The sequence below is a fragment of the Filicampus tigris genome, chromosome 6 (genome assembly GCF_054856515.1).
Source record: "Filicampus tigris isolate MCC_2025a chromosome 6, RoL_Ftig_1.0, whole genome shotgun sequence".
Taxonomy (NCBI): Eukaryota; Metazoa; Chordata; class Actinopteri; order Syngnathiformes; family Syngnathidae; genus Filicampus; species Filicampus tigris.
This window is the reverse complement of record NC_141222.1, coordinates 11,868,566-11,891,877: the sequence shown is the minus strand read 5'-3', so window position 1 is coordinate 11,891,877 and position 23,312 is coordinate 11,868,566. Positions and strand designations below refer to the sequence as shown.

At 41.1% G+C, this 23,312-nt stretch overlaps 1 protein-coding gene across 8 annotated transcripts; it reads right to left on the bottom strand.

Annotated features, from left to right (window-relative positions):
• Positions 1–134: 134 nt before the first annotated feature.
• On the bottom strand, positions 135–22,619 carry dnm2b (dynamin 2b). 8 transcript variants are annotated; one of them, XM_086033078.1, is made up of 21 exons: positions 22,169–22,619; positions 17,514–17,587; positions 16,941–17,090; positions 16,645–16,848; positions 16,270–16,368; positions 14,802–14,962; positions 14,210–14,352; positions 13,990–14,125; positions 13,758–13,825; positions 13,375–13,513; positions 10,119–10,205; positions 9,974–10,044; positions 9,523–9,577; positions 9,326–9,337; positions 8,604–8,714; positions 8,069–8,178; positions 7,869–7,980; positions 5,811–5,978; positions 4,976–5,199; positions 3,954–4,193; positions 135–304 (listed from the first exon to the last, which is right to left on the bottom strand). In XM_086033078.1, exons 1-21 carry the CDS (start codon positions 22,327–22,329, stop codon positions 265–267), a joined length of 2,565 nt encoding a protein of 854 aa, XP_085889204.1. In that variant the 5' UTR covers positions 22,330–22,619; the 3' UTR covers positions 135–264. The 8 variants fall into 8 exon arrangements, with proteins under 8 accessions (XP_085889204.1, XP_085889205.1, XP_085889199.1 ...); XM_086033079.1 differs by lacking the exons at positions 135–304; positions 13,375–13,513 and adding exons at positions 329–1,431; positions 10,933–11,071; XM_086033073.1 differs by lacking the exon at positions 135–304 and adding an exon at positions 330–1,431.
• Positions 22,620–23,312: the final 693 nt, after the last annotated feature.

The following is a 23,312-nucleotide window of genomic DNA, read 5'->3' as shown; positions in this document are numbered from 1 at the left end:
GACTGAATTAAATGAATCTCCCTACAATATCTAGTTTGAGATGCACCTGTGCATACGTACTTTCCCCCACAGACGTGAACTGAGGTCCCCATCCACTGTGTCCCGCCACAAATAACACTTTACTGAACTAGAAATAACGCATCATGCATTTATTTTAGCGGTCATCCTCTCTTGTGGGAAACACAAATTCCTGGTGTGTCACAAGCCGAGTGGGCATCCACCCTTGCTTGCTGAGCCAGTTTGAGCCCTGTGTTCACGCATCCATCACCTTTGGTTGCCACGAGAGGAATGTGGAGGAGGACGCCTGTGGAAAAAGGCAGATGCTGTTTTTTTTTTTTTTTTTTTTTAATTCAAGTGCCAAATGGCAGACACAATGGAGAAGCAAATACAATACAGAATAACCAGTATAATTGCATGCATACCTTTTAGTTAGTCATTCCAGCTTTATGAATAGCCTCATGCTGTCTTTATTCTGTTGCTCCTAGAAACTGTACTTAACCATAGCAACACATTCCAAATGAATAAATTCAACCTTAGCTAGCGGCACAGATGTTTTGACTTGACTCATGTAAATCATGCTACCTGAGCTGACCTGTGCAAATACAGCAGACAGTACATCAGCGTGCATGCTATCCATCACACTGCACGCAAGACTAAATAATTAGCATGCAAACCCAGGAAAGGTATGGCTGAAAAGTGAAGCAAGAGCACATCCTCATTTTTTTAAAATTAATGGCATCATTTAATAAACATTCGGAAAAGCAGGCACATTTACTCATATAACGATATGTATGGCTTTTGATGTGATAAACATAATACACAAAAACTCAAGGCCGGATTAAAATTCACCATAGGTTGAGCACCGGTGGGAGATAAAACAAAACCTATAAAACTCACATCATACTTACAATGCTGAATTAGGTTATGGGAGTCATTTTGCAAAAATATTAAGAGACAATTACTAAAATTAGTCATTGTAGGGTGACCTAAAATATAATTTTGTAGATCTGCCACACATGCAGAGAAACGACTTATCAAAAAGTGCTACTTACATCATGAGGTGCTTAGTGTGTAAGATTTTTGACTCAACATTAGCCTGTAGAAATCTCTTGATTACCTTGAAAATAAATCTTTGACCATTACAAAAATGAATTGAACATTAAAACACTACAAATGTGATTCGTAAGACTCATTAGAATTATCCCTTTGCGTCATGTCAAAGGTTATTGTGCACGTTCTTCAAGAATCAACAACACTGAGTCAAAATGTCATACCAGTATGCCTCTGAACTGCAGATAAAAAGTAACTGGAAATATAAAAATGTAAACCAAATGAATGAATGTTTGCATATTGAGTGAGTGCTTCTAGTCAAGCAGGGAGGGTTCTGAAGGACGTATGATGGTGGGTCTGTTGGGAGCAGCCGGGGGTCGTCTGCTGCAGGAAGACAGAAAAGTGGGGTAGAATGGGAGGGAGAGAAACATGCAAGGAAAAACGTCATCAGCTAGTCATGCACCATGATCCCCAAAGCACCACAAGCACCACCACCAGTGACTTCCCCCATCACTATACCACACCGTTTAAAAAAAATAAATTAAAGAAAAGCATTGCTAGCTCCACCAAGAAATATGGTTTAGCACAATTATGAGTGCTTCCACTGTCCATAAGTTTGGAGACGTAAAAGAACAGCCACTTCCATGCTCAAATGCGAAGAATACAGAACAAGGTGCCTCTTCTCAAACTTCAATTAATCCATCCATAGTTGTTTGAAATTGAAACTTTGGTGTTCCCCTTTTTTGTTTTGTTGTTGTGGTTTATTTGTTTATTTTGCTATGATTCATGTTATCTCAATTCAGTATTGTTACTGTGTAATACGGACAACTTCCATGTTAAAGTGGAAGTCAGCCCAAACATATTTTTTTCAATTATATGGTCTATGCAAGCCCACTAGGTGAAACAAGGCATTCTGATAAATATTACGTTTGTGGAAATCGAGTTAATCGACCCGTTTATAGCCATCTCTGGGGTGGGGCGGGTAGGTGGCGCAGTTTTGTCAGTTCTGTCGACTGAAAATGACATCATAACTGCTCAGGGCTCAGCTAATGACCAATCACGGCTCACCTGTTTTATGAAGCTGAGTCGTGATTGGTCGTGACCTGAACCCTGAGTAGGGCTGCTCGATTATGAAAAAAATATTAATCACGATTATTTTGGTAATAATGGAAATCACGATTATTCAAACGATTATTTAGTTTTTGCTACAAAACAAGAACAGGTTTAAACATGTACAAAATATTAAGACAAAATTCTTTGAAACGCTATAATAATTTAAGTTCGTTTTAGACCCAACAACATTTATTAAAGTAATTATTTGAAAATGCATAAATTAAAGTATGGTTTCCTTCTATATAAAAAAAAAAAGAGTTAACTTGCTATGCACTTATAAATTGCCAAAATAGTAAACTGCTTGGAGTAAAATGCCAATTCTGACAGACATGCTATTCATCTATACATTTAGACCTTTGTCTGGAGCCTTTTTTGTTTTGTTTTTAAAGTAATATTTACACATAGTAAACAAAGTTAAAGTAATTTGCTTCTGATAAATTATCAATTTAATATGCTGATTGGGTCAAACTAATTTAAATGTTGACTGTTACATCCTAGTACGTAATCCATACAATACTTTTAAATTACAGTAGGCCATATATAAACTGTATTACAATATAATGACCAATAATATGTTTGCAAATTGCATTTGAAGCAACACAAAAACACAAAAAATTTGACTTCATATTATAGACTACACAAGGAATTTAACTTCAGTCACAGTAATAATGTTTAGCATGGTTTCTATTTTTGTGCTAGTAAAAGTAGTGTATATTTGCATAAGATATGTTATTTAAAATAAATCTCTCCTGCCGATTGCGAAGTGGAATCTGTGCCCTAAACATTTGGAAGCCTTGTCCGGGCAATAGATTCTGTTATCTTTTTGTGTCTCTTCGATATTGATGGATGGGGGTTGCTGCGTTCAGTGTTTCAACGACTGAGATTTGCGTTGCGGACAACGCCAAATCTAACTCCGTGTTTTCTTGCTTTGGTGTATCATAACATCATCGGAAACCAAACGATGGTTAAATAGATTTGTTGTGTTGCCGGTGGATGCAGAGACAACTTGCACTTTATACGTCTTTGCTCGCGAATCTTCCACGGCAAACCCAAAATGTCACCAAATAAGCGATTTCGACTTGCCTTGCTTGTTTACTGTGGCGGGTCTTGTGCCATTTTTCAGTCTGTTACTCTGTTAAAACGTTGAATTGAAACGTGTGCAGTGTGACTTGCGGGGTGCGGGCTGGCTGGCTGGCTGGCTAGCTAGCCAGCTAGCTAGCTTGGAGAGGGCGGCGCGGCGTGTGCGGTGTGCGCATACCTCAAAACAACTCCAAATTAGTATTAATAATCTTTTTTTTTTACAATTATGACAATTTTGTAATCGTGGAGTGTAATAATCGAAATCGTAATTGAATTTCGATAAATTGCACAGCCATAACCCTGAGCATCTGTGATGTCATTTTCAGTGACAAAATGGCCGCCCCCTGAGATGGCTAAAAAGGGGTGGATTTTGCTGCTTAACTCATATTCCACAAACGCAATATTAATCAGAATGCCGTGTTTCAACTAGTGGGCCTGCTGGGAAAATATTCTTGAGAAAAAATAAGGATTTCTTTAAGGGTAGTTTCTTTCTTGCTAGCACGATGTTGCCTTACTTTGCTTTTGATTTTTTTAGATGGACCTTTTAGTTTGGACTCAGTCCACTATCCGCACAGAATCACATAAAACAGTCTCTTGTGTGTGTGTCTTTTATTGATGACTGTCTTCTCATAATAAAGAGCTATTTAACCAATCGATATCTTGGACTACACTGTACTATTGGTAGAAATCCAGCTGTTACTGTTGCTTACCTTGGGATGCCCGGCGGCAGCGCAGGAGGCACACGTGCCGGTCTGGAGGGAATCAGCGGAACGTTTGGATCAAAACCAGACTGGGCAGGCGGTGGGCCAGGTCGAGTAGGGACCGGTGGAGCCCCGAATGCCGGTGAAGGGTTCAGCGGTGGGGCTGGACCGGGCGTGGGTCCCCTGACTGCCGGGGGTCGGTTTGGAGGCGGCGCTGTTGCAGAGGCAGGACGGGTTCCTACAGGAGGACTGAGATAGACAAACATCTCAGTACAGTTGGGAAACGTGAAAGAATAACAGTCATTTTTGCAAAGGTAATGGGCATAGAGGAAACAGTTGTCTTTTGAGTTAATTTTGAATTATGAATTAATTTCCTCAAATAGGGTGAGCATTCTAAAAAATGACAGGCCTCACTGATGTGAGTAATGCCTTACTAAGTAACACCATCCATCCATCCATCCATTATCTATACGCTTCTCCTTACAAGGGTCGCGGGCGTGCTGGAGTCTATCCCAGCCGTCTTCGGGCAGTAGGCGGGCGACACCCTGAATTGGTTGCCAGCCAATCGCAGGGCACACAGAGACAAACAAACAAACACACTCACAATCACACCTAAGGGCAATTTAGAGGGTCCAATTAACCTACCATGCGTGTTTTTGAAATGTGGGAGGAAACCGGAGTACCTGAAGTCAAACCCACGCAGGCACGGGGAGAACATGCAAACTCCACACAGGGAGGCCAGAGCCGGGATCGAACCCACGACCTCTGAACTGTGAGGCGGACGTGCTAACCAGTAGGCCACCGTGCCGCCCAATAAGCAACACGTAACTCCAAAATGTGGCCGCTTTAAAGTAAAGACTTTTTCCAGTCAAGTAATCAGACTATAGTTACTCTTCTAAGATTATAAAACTTTATTTTGTAGAATATATTTGCTTCTACATGAAAGCAACATGAGTATTAGCGATAGTGGCACACTTACTAATGCTAACCTTCAAGCTAGTAAAGCTACATATTCTATTCACACTCGTTACCTAGGCTCTTTGATCCAGGTGTCATCTACCGGTGGAGGCACAGGCGTTGAAACAGTGGTGGTGCTGATGTCACCAATAATGACCAGAGATTCCTTCAGGGCATGGTACATCCTGAGCATCTCATCTCTCCTCTGAGCCTGCTCAGCCGACTCTTCCATCAGACTGCTCTGGTCCCCAGCTGAGTACAGGTAGGCCAGCAGCTCAGAGTGAATGAAGTCCTTTGCCTGGAAGTCAAATAGCACAATAGTTCATCCATCCGTCCATCCATCCATTTTGCGTGCGTGTGTGAATATCATCTGCATCATCCGGCCCGTCCGCAGTCTCTGACTGACCCGCGCAGCCTTTCTGAAGTCAAAATAAAACAAAGCGTAAGTGCTGCTTCTATTTTGATGTGCATGTGTGTCGGGAGCGCAAGCGATTGTGAATAAGATGTCCCGCTTTATAAAAAGACATTCAATTCATATTCGACACTATTGAGGTTAGCGTGTTGGTGGGACCCTCGACAACCGTTTCAGTTTCTCACATGGCCCTTTGAAAAATTAAATACCCACCGCTGACTTACAGCATGGGACCATGCAATCAGCTGATTTGGCAACTATTTCTAAGGCAGCCGCCCCCAACCTGTTTTGGACAGACCATCAATCAATTTGGACAGACCATTGCAGCACATGCGCAGCGAGACTGAGATGTCCATGAAGCCCACAACCACGGCGGTGGCCCCCATGCTCAGCCCCTGTCGCCGCACCACAAGTGTTGTCGTTTGCGGGGTAGTTTCTTCTGGCACAGATCCTGAAATGCTTTATTGGCAGGAGCCAATAAAAAAAGGGAAACCTACGTTGTTGATCATGAGGTGCATAATGGTCTTGGGCATGAGGTCTCTGATGGACTTGTTGACAATGCTGATGTACGAGTCCACCAGGTTGCGGATGGTCTCCACCTGCCGCTCCAACTGTGGGTCCATAGACACGGTGTCGCCTGGAATCATCGCATCTTCATTCTCAGGCTAGAGGGAGAGAGGCAAGCCAGGTGAAGAGAGACAATGGGCTCAACTTTTTTAGATGGCTAATGCTGGCATAGCCTACCGTATATTTATATATGTGTATATATAGGGCTGGGCCGATAATTCGATATCGATATGTATCGCGATTGACACGTGATCGATACCAATAGAAAATGTCTCCGATAAAACGTTCAATAGAAAAAGAAAAAGAAAAACAAACCCGATCGCAGCATGGTGCGTGATGTAGGCAGCGCGCTTCCGCCTCCAAACATGCAGAAGAAGCGTTTGAACTAGTGTTGTCAAAAGATTAATCGTGATTAATCACATTTTTCAACTACATTTTTTTACGAAGATTTGAACCTTTATTGACTTGAGTAAAATCTAGAAATGAATGTGGAAAAAAGTATATTTCAATTCAAAGATTGTTCTAATAGCTTTCTTTGATCCTTGAATACGATTCTTTTCTTGTAAAATACAACAGTTGAACGATACGGCAAAGATGTACAACAAATATGGTATTTGAATCTGACTGTGCAAAGTGTGCAAATTATTTTGGATTTCTCCAATGAGCCCTCAAGTAACTTTTGAAGTAAAACTACATAAAAGTCTGTATTTACGATTAATCGCGGTTAATCTTTTGACAGCCCTAGTTTAAACCACAGAAGAAGCAGCTTTTAAACCAACAAGAAGAAGCTGTTAACTCAATGGAGCATGCTCGTGGGTCCGGCGGCCGTGCGCTATGCTCGCGTCCATCGAGCGAGCGCCGTATCTTTGCTCAAATAAATGACCACTCGACTCAGTACAACTCTTACATTCATCCATTATCTATATTGCTTCTCCTCGCGGGCGTGCTGGAGCCTATCCCAGCTGTCTTCGGCCAGTAGGCGGGGGACACCCTGAATTGGTTGCCAGCCAATCGCAGGGCACACAGAGACAAACATCCGCACTCACACTCACACCTAGGGGCAATTCAGAGTGTCCAATCAACCTACCATGCATGTTTTTGGAATGTGGGAGGAAACCGGAGTACCCGGAGAAAACCCACGCAGGCACGGGGAGAACATGCAAACTCCACACAGGGAGGCCGGAGCCGGGATCGAACACACGACCTCTGAACTGTGAGGCGGACGTGCTAACCAGTTGACCACAACTCTTACAATTAAATTATATTATGCATGATAACCCTATTAAAAATCCGTCGATGGAGCCATGGTGTACAAGTAGAGGAGTTCTTGTCTTTGACATGCTAGCAGTAGTTAGCTTTATCCGACACCGGCATCGCACTCAATGTAAAATCAAGTAAAATATGCATGGACTATGGCAATAATGAGTCAGCTAAAAAGATAAAGTAGTCCCAAGACGGTTGGTCAACGATGATGTATGCACCGCAAGAGTGTATTAGTTCACTTACATTGGATGAACATTGAATGAAGGCTTTTATATATATATATATATATGTGTGTGTGTCAACAACTGCTTTGGGGTAGACCTAATGCAAATACGCATTTACAATGCACAAACTGCACATTACACTACATAACGATGTGCAAAAAAACAGTTAACTGTTATTTAAAGAAAAGGTTTAAAACTAAATCAATAATTATCAATATTGACTTTTTTAAACATTTCTCAGTCCTTTAATCTTTATATCGACCAGTTTATTTCACTCTTTCATAGTTACATTGAACTCTTATTAAAGGTTAAGTATTATGTTAAAATAAAATAACCTAAATGTATTTTTCTTCGGGTCATTATTTTCAATAGTTTAAAAAAAGAAAAAAAAAATCAATGTATATCGACATCGACCAATATGAAACACTTTTCATTGACTTGACACTTTTCAGTGATATCGCCCAGCCCTATCCAAACATCAGCCGTTTAAAATGTTAATACCTGGTCTTTCTCAGGGTAAACGCCAGCTCTGAGAAACGAGGCTTTCCAGCTGTCGACGTCCTCCTGAGTGTCACACGCCAGCTCGATCTGCCGCAGGTCTTTGTACACGTTTCTGTGCGACACACACGCACAACAACGACAGGACAGGTATAGATGTTCAAAAGGTCTAAAGGTGCAGTCGATGGCAGCATTGCACTCACCTCTGCTCAGTGTTGAATATGGCAAAGACATGTTTGCTGGACATGAATCCCTTCTCCACATCTCTTAGCTTCAGGTTGTCAAGAGGCAACATGTACTTCTTCTCCTTCTCCTGATTAATTATCACAACATGCGAGCAGCCACTTTAGTGTGTAAAATCACTGGTGGGAACTTAGTAAGTAAGTGCTGATCAAAACTGAGTGTTATTGTCATTGGAAAGTCTTAATTTCTGACACCTCTCTTTTATTAGTCCACCAATCACGGCTCACCTGTTTTCTGAAGCTGAGCCATGATTGGTCGTTATCTGAACCCTGAGCAACTTCAATGTCATCTTCAGTTGACAGAAGTGACAAAATGGCCGCCCCCTGAGCTAGCTAAAAACGGTTGGATTTCTCATATTCCACAAACGTAATATTAATCAGAATGCCGTGTTTAGACTAGCGGGCCTGCATAGAACATATTCTGGAAAAAAATATATTTGGGTTGGCCCCCCCCTTTACAAAACAAAACAGAACTGGAGCATTGTCCCTTCCTTACCTCCTCATCTTTGTACCAGGAAAGGGACTCTGCAGTGAGGACAAACCAGTAGTCCTTGGAGCCTCCCTTCATGATGCTAATGTTAATTGTCAACCAGCCTCGACGGATAACCTGTGCATGAGACAAAAACACTTTATGAATATACCCAAACGACAAGAAAATACAAAAAAAACCCAAAAACAAAGAAAACACCCAACTGTCCCCCAAAAATCCTGAGAAATTCCAAAAACCAAGCATGCAAGTTAAGCCCCTAAAAAAAACCTAAAAACCAAACACAAACACTCATAATACAAACTCGACACGCTTGAAAGTGAGTCACCTTCTCTACATCCTTCTCTCTGCCAAACTTAGGCACGAGTAGACACAAGGGAACAGGCGCGTGAGGAAAAACGGACATTTGTAGTGCATCGGTGTGTGTAAAAGTATTATACAACTGGAGAGTCACTGTTGCAACCAATTTGTCTAAAATTATATATTTGTGCCCTTGCGTGAGTGGGACAAAGTTAGGGGAAAAAAACATCACTTTTGAGCAGACCACCTCCTAAACTGATGAGAGGGATTTCATGAGAAAAGACCCATTTCTCAAGAGTCATCCATGAATGATCTCTTTCACTCCTCCCCACTGCCACAAAGTTCCAATAAGTGCTTAAAAGGATGTTTGAAACAGAGACCCAGCCAGGAGAAAGGGAACAACAGATCGAGGAGGATAGTAAGATACTTACAAGAATCTCTCCCTGGACCATGAAATGTAGGAACAATATGGGGGGGGGGGGGTTAAAAAAAAAAAAAAGTTCAAAAGGGCAGAGACATGTGTTAATGGGAATGAACAAACAACAGCTATGTCATGACATGCAAGCACACACTGACCAAGACATGAAAACACAAAACATAGGCTAAGCAAACAAGGTTAAGCAATTACCTGGTTAGGCATGACTCTCTTCTTGGTTGCATTTGCAGCCGTCCTCTGCTGGGCACTGAAAGATCAAGTGTTTTGCTTAACACAAAAATGGACTACTGTATTTACAGTAAGATGCATTTTCTTTATGTGGGTAATTACAAAACAATTAAATTGTTTTTTGGGGAGGGGCAAATTCATTTTCTTCATGCTGACTTTATTTATCCTTATTGCAATCATGAATGTGTACAGTTGGTGTACAATAGTGTTTTGCGCCGGCACTATGGCCGGCCATCTCTCTTTCTGATGGGGATGTATTACAGTGAGCATACGAGGATTATAGTCATTGTGCATGCTATTTATTTATTCATCACTATTATGTATTTATTCAAGGCAATCACAAAAACAGAACTAGAGTGAGGCAGAAAAAGGGTAAGCATTTGTTAATCCTATTGAACCAGAAATAATCTCTCACTTGGCAAACCCAATGAAGTCCTCATGATTAGTGTTGATGTAGGAAAGTTCGATGTCAATTAACAGGAGCACCTGATGGGCCAAACATGACAAATGTTTGCTTAAGACCTTTTCATTAAAAAGCGGCAACATGCTCGCACACTGACCTGGTCTTTAGTTTTGCTGTCCCTCTCTCTGATGTAAGTGGTGACGATTCGCTCAGTTTCTTCTCTAAGGCGAGGATATGATCCAAGCTAGAGACAGCAAAAAGAACAAACACTGCTGCAGGTACCGCAATGATACTATGTACACAAAACTGTAAGCACACCACACTTCAGCATAGAAAAACGGTAATACACACTAGCACTGACATTCAGTGTCCATTATTAACAAACGCCCGAAGCAAGAGTAAGACATGCAAAGTGCCTGGTGGTACCTCCAAGTTCGACCAATTCATATCAAATATAATGGGAATTGCTTACAATTTTTTTCCCCAAATGGAAATGGAATGGATACTGTAAGTGTTTGACCTTCGAGGTTCCACAGTTTTAGAATAGCATAACCGCAAACTGCACCAGAACATCAGTGAGAAAAGATGAGTGCAAGGAACTGTATAGTGAGAATGGAAAAATGGTTGGTGAGGAACAGGGAATAGAATACTTTGGATCAAAATACTCTGCTGCCAAGACAGGTTCCCTTTTCTTAGTTGTGATATTTCTTAGTGTGTCATTGGAAATGAGTTGAATCAGTGAGAGGGCTGCTCTTAGTGCTGATGGGGTGAAGAGGGCTGGTCAAGGTCCAGGATCAGGGGGGCTCTTAAATTTAAAGAGGGAATCACAGGATGAGGTGGGTGCTGAGTGAAGCCTGGAATCATTAACAGCAATAGACAGCAACACGTTAGTTCTTTTCTCCTGTGCATTACTATATCCCGGATTGCCTTCTATCATCCTGTCACACCACCTCTCCACCTCTCCCGTTTACCTTTTCAGTGCACTTCCTGATCAGGGTGACAAGCTCGGTGACGACGAGGTCAACGCATTTCAGACAGGGGTCTTTCAGCTTAATGATCTGCTTTTTCACTATAGCTTCAAACGCCAAGTCAGGAGTGAACAGGCCTGTCCTGTGGTGATGCATTATGGGAGTTGGACAATTAATGGAAGATGAGGTAGTGTAGCATTGTGTAGAAAGGTGGTAGAGAAGGGTGGCAGAGAAAGGAAAGCCAATGTTTGAGGAGTAAACTGCGATGCCATTGAGGAAAATGATAACAAAAAGGGGGGGGGGGTTAGTTCTACTTCATGTTCTGGCTAATTAAACAAGCTGCAGGTTTGCACATGAAGAAATAAAGTCACACCTTGATTCACTATTTATATACAGTCCACTTAATTGCCACTGGTTCTTAATTCTTTATCTAACCACGAAGTTTTGACCAAATATAAAGAAAATGCATGACAAATTTCCTTCAGTCTTACAGAGCATACCAGTAACTGTGCATAGTTTATAACAGGAAACGCTGAAAAAAACATTACCTGCCACGAAACCGCAAACAAAACTGACACTGAGAAAGAAACGATGGAACAAAAACAAGTGACAGGTGATTATATTCACCGAGAAGACAAAAACTAGTAATGCATGGTCACAGATTGTATCCCTCCTGTTCATGATAGTGTATATATGGAGTAGGCATATATACAATACTATTTTTGGCTGGTGTATGTTATGCAACAACTTATGTGAGCATGTTCCAGACAAAAACACTCAGCGGTGGTGACAAATGACTGTAAAACCAATATATATACTCAGGTGAGATACAATAAGGTATTGCATGCTCTTTCTAGATCTGTCAGGCCGAGTTTGCACAAAACATAGTGGTATTGCTTCAGTTTTCTATTGGAGCACAAAGCAAACCTTGACACAGTTTAAATAAAGCCGCAAAGTTTTTCAATTTGAAAAAAAAAAAAAAGAGAGAAAGAAAAAACCTGCAGCTTGTTTTGTTCGGAACCTGCGCAGGAACATGTATAGATCTGTTTCTGACCACACAGCTCAGAGACACCACTGCGGAGAACTTAGTGCAGCTCGGACGTGCAAAAGCAAAATCAACTTCAGCGTTTTAAGGGAGACATATTATGATCCCCGCACCCCCCAACCACAATTTAGAAAATGTGGCGGGTAAACCCCCACTACCGCGAAACCAATGTCGAAGTATGCCTTTTGTTAACATGATGACCGGGTTCAAAGTGGAAAGTGGCGAATGCGGAGAGTGTGGAGGAAAAAAAAAGTGAGCTTTTTTTTTTTTTTTTTTAATTACAGTGGTACCTCTACTTACGAACGTCTCTAAATACGAAATTTTCAAGTTACGAAACTCCTCAACAGGAAAATATTGCCTCTTGTTGCGAAAGAAATTTCAAGATATGAAAGGTAAAACTACAGTATGGGCTGCCATTCGCAGCACCAGAGTTTCCTGAACGCAACATACTCATAGCTGCTCTGCCATTGGCTAGCCTAGCATCCTCCTGGCATCCCATTGGCTAAGGGGATCTCTACCGTATGTGTCTATGTGTGTAGATAGACAGGTAGATATATATGTGATAGATATGTCTATGCAGCGTCCTCGTCATCCGCCCCTCGGGCCATGAGGTGTTCCGATAGTTTTACGTGAATTAGAAACAAGGAAAAGAAAAAAAAAGGAGAAAATCGTTTTTTTTGTCCATACAAACAAAGCAAGAGACAATAGAAAAGTATGAAAAGGGGATGCGTTTGGTTGATCTCGCCAAAGAATATGACTGTAATGTATTGACGGTCGCCACGTTATTAAATCAGTTGTTTACAAAACGCCAGGCAAAAACCACTTCTGAGAGACAACATGAACCAAAGAGGGCAAAAAGCGATGAGGACAGCAATTAAAAGGTAAACGACCATCATTTTTATTCTTTACTCTATTCTTTGTTTTTTTTACATTACGCACAACTCTCATTTATTGTGCAATAATCTAATTGTAACAAGTATTTGTTGCATGTTTTGATGCGTTTTTACGCTTTATAAAACATTTATGTCTGACTATTGGGGGGCTTGGAATGGATTATGGCATTTACATGGAAAACGCATCTCTGCTTACAAAATTTTCTACTTAAGATATTTCTTCCAGAACCAATTAATTTCGTAAGTAGAGGTACCACTGTACTTGGTTGTTTAATTTCATACTTGGTGGGTCGGCAGGCCCTTCAGAGACCCAATTATTTCTCATCAATGAAAATGCCACATTTCTATATGTCCCCTTTAATGCTAACGTGAAGTGCAAAAACGTGTGAGTGCATTAAAATATTGGCAAATCTGAAAAAAAAAAAAAAAAAAAAAGATGCTCCTGGCAGTACTGCAGTTGACCACGCTTTCCGGTGTACAAGCATGGCAGAGACCATGCGGTGATACCTTATTAGTGCACTGCCTGACTGTGTTGATGAGCTCCTGGATGACCATGTCGATGCATTTCAGACACGGTTCTTTCAGCTTAATGATCTGCTTTTTCACTATGGCCTCAAACGCCATGTCTGGGGTGAACAGGCCTGTCCTGAAGGACATACAGATGGGACAGACATGGAGCGAAGACAGGAGGTGCACACGGGGGACACTTAACCGGAAAATAAGACCCGCGCACTAAAAGAGATCAAATTAAAACAACACGAGGAGGAACATGAAGACCTGGATGGGTGGATGTTATAAGGCCGACAAACAAGGGAGAGAACTCAGATGCAAGCTAACAGAAGGAGGCAAAGTGTTTTTGTGCAGTATGTTTACAGGCTGTTCCAACTTGCCTGACTCCATGGATGTTTTTGATAGCGTAACTGATCTCTTTCCTCAGCTCCTTCTCATCAAACTCCATCTAAGACACAAGGGAGCAAAGGCTTAAATATTTCATCGAAAGAAGGGATGTTTTATACATCCTTGCAAGCTGCATGCCTGTTGCCACATGCCTTGTTAACAATAATGAGCCCTTATCAGTCAAGTTACTATTTTAATGACAGTGAACACTGCAACGATAGTTACCTTCACCAGCTCAAAAGGAAAACGCTCATGAAAAATGCGGTTGATCTTTGCTCCACCAGATAAGTTGGAGGTGTCCACTTGATCCCCTGAGCCTTCGATGCACTTCTCAAAGTCGACACCAAACTGCTGCACCATCCTGCGTGTGAAGCAGTGCTGTAGTTTTCATGTATATTAGTGTGTGTGCGTGTGTGTGTGTGCGGGTGTGTGTGTGTGTACTGACTGAAGCAAAGCCTTAGTTTTGCGTGCAGGATCATCAGGACGAAAGTTTTTGTATTCTTCCACCTCTTTCTCCAGGGAGAGTAGCTGGCTTTGCAGCTTGCTGCGTAACCCTGGCAGGGTGTCACGGATGTGGTTGGTAAGTTGCTGGAAGGAAAGAAAAAAAAAATCACATTTAAATTCAACTTCAATACTGTAGGTATGGAGGAATGCACAGAAACTTTGAGCGGGCAGAAGAGTGTGCGGTGTGCCGACAAGTTGCGTTTGATCGCGGCGATTTGGACCGATATAAACTTCAACAAATAGACTGGATTTCTGACCCGCAAGCACTGCCCGTCGTGACGTACATTGATCTTGTTCACTAGCTCATTTTCCACAAAAGCCCATTCTGTGAATTGAAGGACGTCCAGAATTATAAAAGTATGAAGGCATGTGACAAGTTTGTGTCCGGCTGCGTTCGTGAGGTTTGAAGTGTTTACAGAAAATGGATCGTTTGTATGGATGTATCAAACACCTATGTCAGTAGATTTGTTGTTCAAATGTCATAGGACAGTAATTCATGGGAGCTGGTAGCACTGACTAGGTGTGCGTCAGACCTGATTCAGTGTCTTCTGCAGGTGTGGTGTGCCCATGCGCTCTGCAAAATGTCTGTACGCAGGATGGGACAAGAAGAACTTGCGTTCAGCAGCCAAAGCAGCACGGATGTCTTTCTTCCCATCAATGTCCTTCTGACTGCGGTTCACCACCCCAATGTAACCTGTAGACAAGAAAGACAGAAAATTCTATACTGTTTTGATGTCAAACCAGTGTTTAACTTTAATGACAATGACAGTGATGGGAGGCTCTGAATCGGTGGTTCTTAACCTTGTTGGACATACTGAACTCGGCGGTTTTAAAAAAGTAAACCATAATTCAATTAATATTTGCTGTTAATAAATGTACCTCTACAGTTAAAGGTGTCAAGGTGAATCAATTATTCAATTATCAAATTCCTCTACAACTAATTTAATAATCGACTAATCGTTTAAGGCCATATCAGACTGAGCGGCGAGGGGGTGGTCACACATGGCCGCATGATCGGGAGGGGATGACGGTGTCCAAGTGCACATCCAGAGAGGCCAACCTAAGATCTTCTTGTAATTCCTTTTAAAAGTACTTTGCTCACGCCGATCTCCTGCATCTACATGACATGCAGACCGTGCGCTGCACCTCTCCCGGCGCTGAAATTAAAGGGAATGACGACGACGCACAACAGCGCAAAGTTGCTGATTACCCTCTCATGTGATATTGCTTAATTGTTGTGTAGTTGTTTTTTGCCCACTAAACAATTCTAAATAAACATCAATTATTGTCTGATCAAAAGTAATCAGTTAAAAAAAAATGGTTTTGTAATTCACTTTAATGCAAAATAAAATTTGATCTGATTAGTCGATTAACCGATGGCATAACCAATAGAATCCCTGGGGTTTGATTCAACCCAACTTAAAACGAAGTAAACACAATTTTTTTTTCAAGAATATGTTCTGTGCAGGCCCACTAGTTGAGACAAGACATTCTGATGAATATTGCGTTTGTGAAGTATGAGTTAAGCAGCAAAATCCACCCCTTTTTATCCATCTCAGGGGGCGGCCATTTTGTCATTTTCTGTTGACTGAAAATGACATCACAGTTGCTCAGGGCTCAGGTAACAACCAATCATGGTTCAGCTTCAGAAGACAGGTGAGCCGTGATTGGTCATTATCTGAGCATTGAGCAACTGTGATGTCATTTTCGGTCGACAGAAGTGACAAAATGGCCGCCCCCAGAGATGGCTAAAAATGGGTGGAATAACTCTTATGCCACAAACGCAATATTTATCAGAATGAATTGTTTCAACGAGTGGGCCTGCATCAAACATATTTTTGAAAATATTATGTTCGGGTTGACTTCCACTTTAAAAACCAATGCTCTAAAGGCACCAAACTGGCAAAAAATACATTTTTTAGGCTCTCTCTGCTTCAAAAATGGGTGCGACATATAGAGTGATAGTAAAAGTGTGTATTTGTTAAGTGTGTGTGGTCCCACCCCTGCGGAGAGGAAGCAGTTTGTTTTCCAGAATGTCTCGAGCATCAGTTCCCTCATCCATCAAGTCCAGCTTGGTAATCACTCCAATAGTCCGCAGACCTGAATAAAAACATGTCACAACCAAAAATGGCACCCCAATATTTTTTTCTAATTCTATAGGATTTTAACGTAATAGCACCATTCTTCTCTGTCAGAAATGAATGAAATCAATTACATCTGTCAGTCCATGCCAACAATGTGAATGGATAAGGCGATGAGTGACGCCGAGCTACATGCTAATATCAACATACACAATGGAAATTACACCTATTATTATTCATCCCCTGCTAAATGTCGCTTCTGTTGATCAACTAACATGACGACAACACGTCCTACCCTGAGGATCGACCTCCTTGGCAATCTTGAGGGCATCAGAGTTGGCCAGGTCAGTGTTAGCGGGAGTGACAGCCAGAATGAGGCAGCTCTCCTTGGTGATGAACTGGAGCAGCATGTCTCTGATCTGGTGCTCGATGTCTACGGGCTGGTCTCCAACAGCCACTTTTGTCATTCCCGGCAGGTCAATCAAGGTCAGGTTTAACACTGAGAGGCATTGACAGAGGAGAAAAGAAACTTGAAGAAATATGGCACGGAAACATTTGTGTCTTTTAACTGTTAGTGTGTGCATTCCTCACCGTTAGGGGAGTAGACTCGAAGGTTGATTGGGATGGGTGAAATGCCCTTGTTGGATCCGGTGAGTCGGTCGGTTTCTGCTTCAATTTCCTGACGGACTTCATCAAAGTCCACAAATTTACGGCCCTTACAGTGTAGGAACTCTGCATACTCTGCATGGAGAAAATATGAAAATGTGATGATGCAGAGAATAGAAAAGACCAATTGGGAGCATCACTCCTGGAGGTAACTAAAAATAAGACTCTAAGTAGCTATGGCAGCCATATTAACTCATTGGGCCCTATTGAGTGCAGGTCTAGCGCAAAGTGCAGTTTAACTGTGAGCATGGGTGGAGTTTTCTTTATTTTGACATTTTCGTAAGCCTAACCTATAAAACCAAAACATTTACTGTACCACTTGTTTTACTCCTGAGGGGAAAAGTGATGTATGTTTTGACTGAGGCACTAATTCAGACATCCTCTATTAGGTGGAGGTAGAGAAGAAAAGAGAAGATAACATTTATTTGTTCCACAATGGTTGAAATTTGCAGGGATGCATACATGTGTTTATGCCTACGCTGTACATATTCCACTTGCCTGCTTTGTTGTTAACGAGTTGCAGGATAAGAGGACGACGGGTGACGATACCAGAACCTCTGGGCAAGAAGTCTCTGTGGGGGAGTCACAAGTGACGTTTAACAAACACAATATAACAGACCTAACAAAACAGTATCTGGTACTGTATCTTGAAACGGATGGATGGATGGATGGATGGATGGATGGATGCATGGATAGATGGATGGATGGATGCATGGATAGATAGATAGATAGATAGATAGATAGATAGATAGATAGATAGATAGATAGATAGATAGATAAAAACTAAACACACAACTAAAAATTGAAATACAAAACAAGCTTTGTTTTTAAAACAATTCTAGCGCTAATCCTAAAGTCAATGGAGGATCCTATTCAAATGCACACGGAATATTAGCATCTACTTCAGGAGTGATCGTCCTTCAAATAACGAAAATTCACACATAAACGCTGTGGAAACAGACACACACATAAAGATAACACTATTCAAAGGCACAAATTCTTTCCAATCTGTGAAAAACGAGTTATATTAATTAATGTAGTTCAATCGCAACTTCTGTTCTCATTCTAAGTGTGTACTACATCCATGCACGACACCACGTTGCCCAGGATTCAAGAAATGTTATTTCTTTAATCAAAATTCAAGGATTTTTGTCATACCAATACACATTTCTGCATGACATGGTACGAAATACAAGGTCATTTGAAATGTACTCATTTTGTTCTTGACAAAATCAATAGTGTTTAAGAATAACGTATTCAACGTGCAGGAATGAATCGGCACGACGCTATGGTGATAGCTTTGAGTAGGTGAATGCTTGTAGTTGAGTAAATACTAAGTTTTGAAATCAATGAAAAATGGTTTTAATAATGGTGATTTAAATCTCAATCAAAATATTCGTGATTATTAAGAATTTCATCTGGTCGCATTGGTACCAGTGCAATAGTGCATACCTTTAAATGCTCCCACAAACACAGGCACAGTATTAGAGATTGTGGTTAAAAGTCATCCTCTTTTGCAGTCTTCGATAGCTTCCACATTATGCTTATGCCGACCATTCCGAAGATATTTCAGAACATCTGTATATTAAGCGGCCAAAATCAGCTTCCTCCACAGGTTGTCCGAGGGCTCCCTTTGAGATAGGGTGAGTGGGTCGGATAGCCGGGAGCGGCTCAGAGTAGAGCCGCTGCTCCTCTACCCCAAGAGTAGCCAGATGAGATGGGTTGGGCATCTGGACAGGAAGGTAAGGTGTCCCATGCATGTCCCACTACAAAGAGGTCTGGGAACAAAACAGGACATAATGGAGAGACTATTATGTCTCCCAGCTGGCCTGGGAACACCTCAGGATACCTCCGGAAGAGCTGAATGAGGTCTCTGGGGAGAGAAAAGTCTGGGCTTTCCTAATTAAGCTTGTGTCCCCACGATCCGACCTCAGATAAGCGGAAGAAAATGGATAAATGGAAAAGTTTGACTTTTCACTTTAATGGCCAGTGTGAAAAAGAGAAGGGCAGACATTTCTATTTCCTTTTGTGCACATACAGTATAAGTTCATCACAATGGAAACCCCTGTTCAATAGAATTGTCATTATTTCCAGGTCAGTGATGACACATCACTCACGGCAATAACGTGTCTGTCGTTATAAGAGCCACATTGATTCAATAGTCTCAGTAAAATACACACAAAGTATCAAATGGAAAAATACGCAACGTTAATGAAGCAATGACACCACAGCAATAATCATAAAAATGTTAATGTAATGTAATATCTTCTAATTTACATAATTTTGTTTCGGGCTAGTTATTGAAGTTGTTACATGTGATGGTTGGATTTCCAGAACGACTGACCCCTATGTTACTGTCACTTCTCATATCATTGAGAGTAAAAACATTAAATTTACATTTATTCGTACTTTGGGCTCCATAAGCACAAAGAAGTTATGTGCAAATTTTTATTAAAAGATATTTTATTGCTATAAAATGTGACATGACATACTACATTGGTAGGGTTTATTTATGGAAGTGCAACAATTAATCGGTTAATCGACTACTAATCAATTGTCAAATTAATTGAGACTTATTTTAATATTTGTTTAAGTACCAAGCTAGTAACTGAATCATAATTATGTCTTCTGCCTTGTTAATTTAAATTAATGTCCCGTTTTTGAATGAAGCGATGAAAATGAATTAAAAAAAAATATGATTCATTGATTAATCAAAAAAATGATCAATAGATTAATCGATCATTAAAATAATTGTTTGTTGCAGCCCTACTTATTTGTGTATTCATACTTCTTACTGAATCAATATTGGAGCATTTAGATGGATATCAGGAGTGTGCATCGCTCCACAAAAGACGATTCGATACGGTTTTCAGTATGTTGTGGGGTGCAAAATAATTCAATGATGATTCGTTTTGAAAGTGGAACAATTTGATTCAGTTTGACTCAGTGGGATTACAATTCAATTCGATATGGTAGGACTTTTTTGTTGTCCTTTTATCTACTTTGTAGTTTGCGGGTTTCGCGCCTTTGCATGAGGCCACCTTGACTGCAGTCAGGAGGCTGGCTACCATCGCTACAACAACCAGTTGCCATGTTACATTTATTGTCCGCAGCGGAAGCAAAATTCAAAGCTTGATTTCTTACTGATGACCTATTTGCGCCCCAATTTGGAATACACATCAGAAATTCAATACAGTATATCGGTCAAGTGTGTTACACAGCATCTTATTAGCAAGCAGGTCTGACACAGACACTAACAACTAATCACACCCACTATGCCTGTTATCCAATGCTGACGGAGCATTCAGGAAGTTACACAACAATCCCATCCTCCTTCCTCAGTACTTCCTATCACTTGCGAAAGCACCAAACAGAATTCTGTGACTGGATATGAATGTTGAAACCGTAACTTTACATGACTGAAAGATCTGTTAAAAATGGATACAACTAGAATCGTATGAAAATAGAAATATTGAATGGGAAAATTCATGAGAGAGTCATCATACAGTACACTGAACACTGACAGTAAGTCAACAAATACTGCAACTAAAAGAATTACTAGTTAGAACATTATAACATTATGACAGTTGATACACATGCAGCCACAAAAGGAACAATCATACAGAAAATGATGTAATATGAGAAATTCTAGACTAGCCTTTAATTATCTATCCAGTGATGCACAAATAAAAGAATACTATGCATTAACCTTCATAGATTCACAATGTACTGTAGTAGTATGACTTCACTGATGTCAGCTCGTCAATAAATGCATGATATCTGTATCTATCACTGGTTAATTAAAATCTTGCAAGTCTTATGAAATATTCAAGCATTGCGTGTAGCACACACAATGATATGGCATGAGTCCATCTAAGTCCCCCTTACCTCTGATTGGTCTCACCAATTGCCACTGTGGGGCCACTGGCCTTAAATACTTGAACTTGGAGCAAATAGATTAGTTAATTGCAAGTGTTTGACACTTAAAAAGTCACAGTCAACAGCTTTATTAGTGGGCTCATTAACAGAAATGAAATAGCTCAGGGACCCTTTGTGAGAATCTGCAAGAGAAATGTGTCATGTACAAATGACAGTGCAGCTGGTGATATCACTGATGACCCCACACATCAGCGCATCAATGGCCCTACTGTCTCCCCCAGGGACCGCTTGGGACCCAGACAAAAGGGGAAAGGAAGACATGGCCGCGCGAGCCACATTCCCCAACTCAACCAGACAACATCTTGAAACGTCGACACGTCAGATGTTCCTTTTCTGAGCTCGCATTAATAAGAACTTCTTGAGAAATGTCTGAGCGCCTGCATGACCAATGATGTTCTAACAGTCGGTTTCTTGTTATTTGTCTGGAGGGGGACCTCATTGAGATTCTGTCAGTCTCACGCGAAAAGCTCACAAATTCAGCAGTGCTGGCATCCTAAAAGACTCCAACCGGTTCTGCCCATTTATATTCATCAATCTATTTATTCAGAAAACAAAACACTCCAGGCCACAGGTGTCAAATTTAAGCCCAGCCCACCCAATCATTTTATGTAGTGGCGCTCCAATTTCAAAAACAGTTATCCATCCAATTTGTTGTCTATATGTAATACTGTAATATGATTAGGTGATTACACTTCTGTATGGTTTTGGAGTCATCATAGTCGTCTGAGGGAAACCATAACTACAATGAGGCACGTGACAAATGTGAGTTTGACACCCCTGTACGAGGCCTGTATACATACATTTTCTTAACCACTTTTTAAGTCAGACATTGACCTGGCCTATGTTGTGCATGGCCAATAAAAGGTGCATTTACAGCCTTGGGGTAGTGTTCTTAAGGAACTATGACTTGGTTAATGTTTGACCGAATAACTGAAGCTGAGAGATCAGACAAAAAATACTTTTTATGTATGAGTGCGTGTTGGGAGTGTGCGTGCGTTGTGTTTGTCTTCAATATGAACACAAATTTACTTGCGTAAAAAACGTAACTGTTGATGGTGAATAGCTCATCTTCCAAAAAGCAAAGGATCCACTGAGAGAGCGCCCAGTTGGGAGACTTTTACACGAGTTACAAGTAGCGAACGAGATATGAACCTAAAACATTTGACTTCATAAGCGTCACACTGACATCGGAAAGTTCACATAAACTGTACAACCTGCCAACGAAATTCTCCAGAACCGAGCTCTTCCCCGCGCTCTGGCCACCGACGACCGCTATTTGGGGCAGCTCCAAGTTGCAGCTCTGGCCGATGGAGCTGAAAGCGTCCTGAAGCTTGTTGATGAGGGGAATGAGGTCTTCCATCCCCCGGTTTCCCATGGTGGCAACCCCGGTCCGCTCAGCGGGCTCCAAGTGCTTGTCGACACTGTCAAGAAGAAGGCCGACGTACGGGTCGCTGATCCAAAGTTCCAGATGGGACCGCGCGGTCAGTCTAATATCTAGGACCTATTTCGCCCCCCCCCCCCTTAAAAAGGAGGATAAATAATTGTTGACACGTCTGGGATTCAATACAATAAGAAGCAGGCTTAATAACGAAGTACTGTAGCCACATTGACTGAAAACTTCTGTCATTATCCGGTCAGGCGACACACACACGCGCACACGCACACGCACACATACCCAGCCTCCTCAGGGAACCAAAGGCCCGCCTCCATCAGTACTCACCTCTCTCATTGGTCGTCTGAACCGTCAGTCAAAATCATACATATTCCAAGATGTGTTTTAATGGCAATATATGATGGTCAATTGGTAAACTCGTAATGTCACGCGATTTTAAATTGGTCTCGAAAGACACAGGGTTGTTCCAAAAAATAAAAACACAAAACAAATACAGCAGCAGCTGTCCATTACTCTGTAGATGACGTTGACTGAGTAAAAGGAAAGACGTCACACAAGCTCACGTTTTATCATTCGATCAAATTTCTCACAGATGTTCACAGTTCAGCCACCAGAGGGCGGAAAATAACTATTTAGAAAAAAGTCACTACACACCACCTAACAAAAATGGTACACAAAAGTACTCACAGATTTACTTATTCAGTCAAATCTGGGCTTGTTTTACTGAACACAAATTATTATTATTATCATTATCATTATTATTATTATTATTATTATTATTATTATTATTATTATTATTATTATTATTATTATAACAAATTTGACAAATTTAAAAAAATGTCTGGACTAAGCATGGCCAGAAGTGGATTTTAGTCCGGCCCACTAATCGGCCCTCATGCGTTTGACGAGGTCGCGAGGCGGACAAATTTCATCTCAGTTTACTCAGTGAAAGGCTCCTTTTTAGA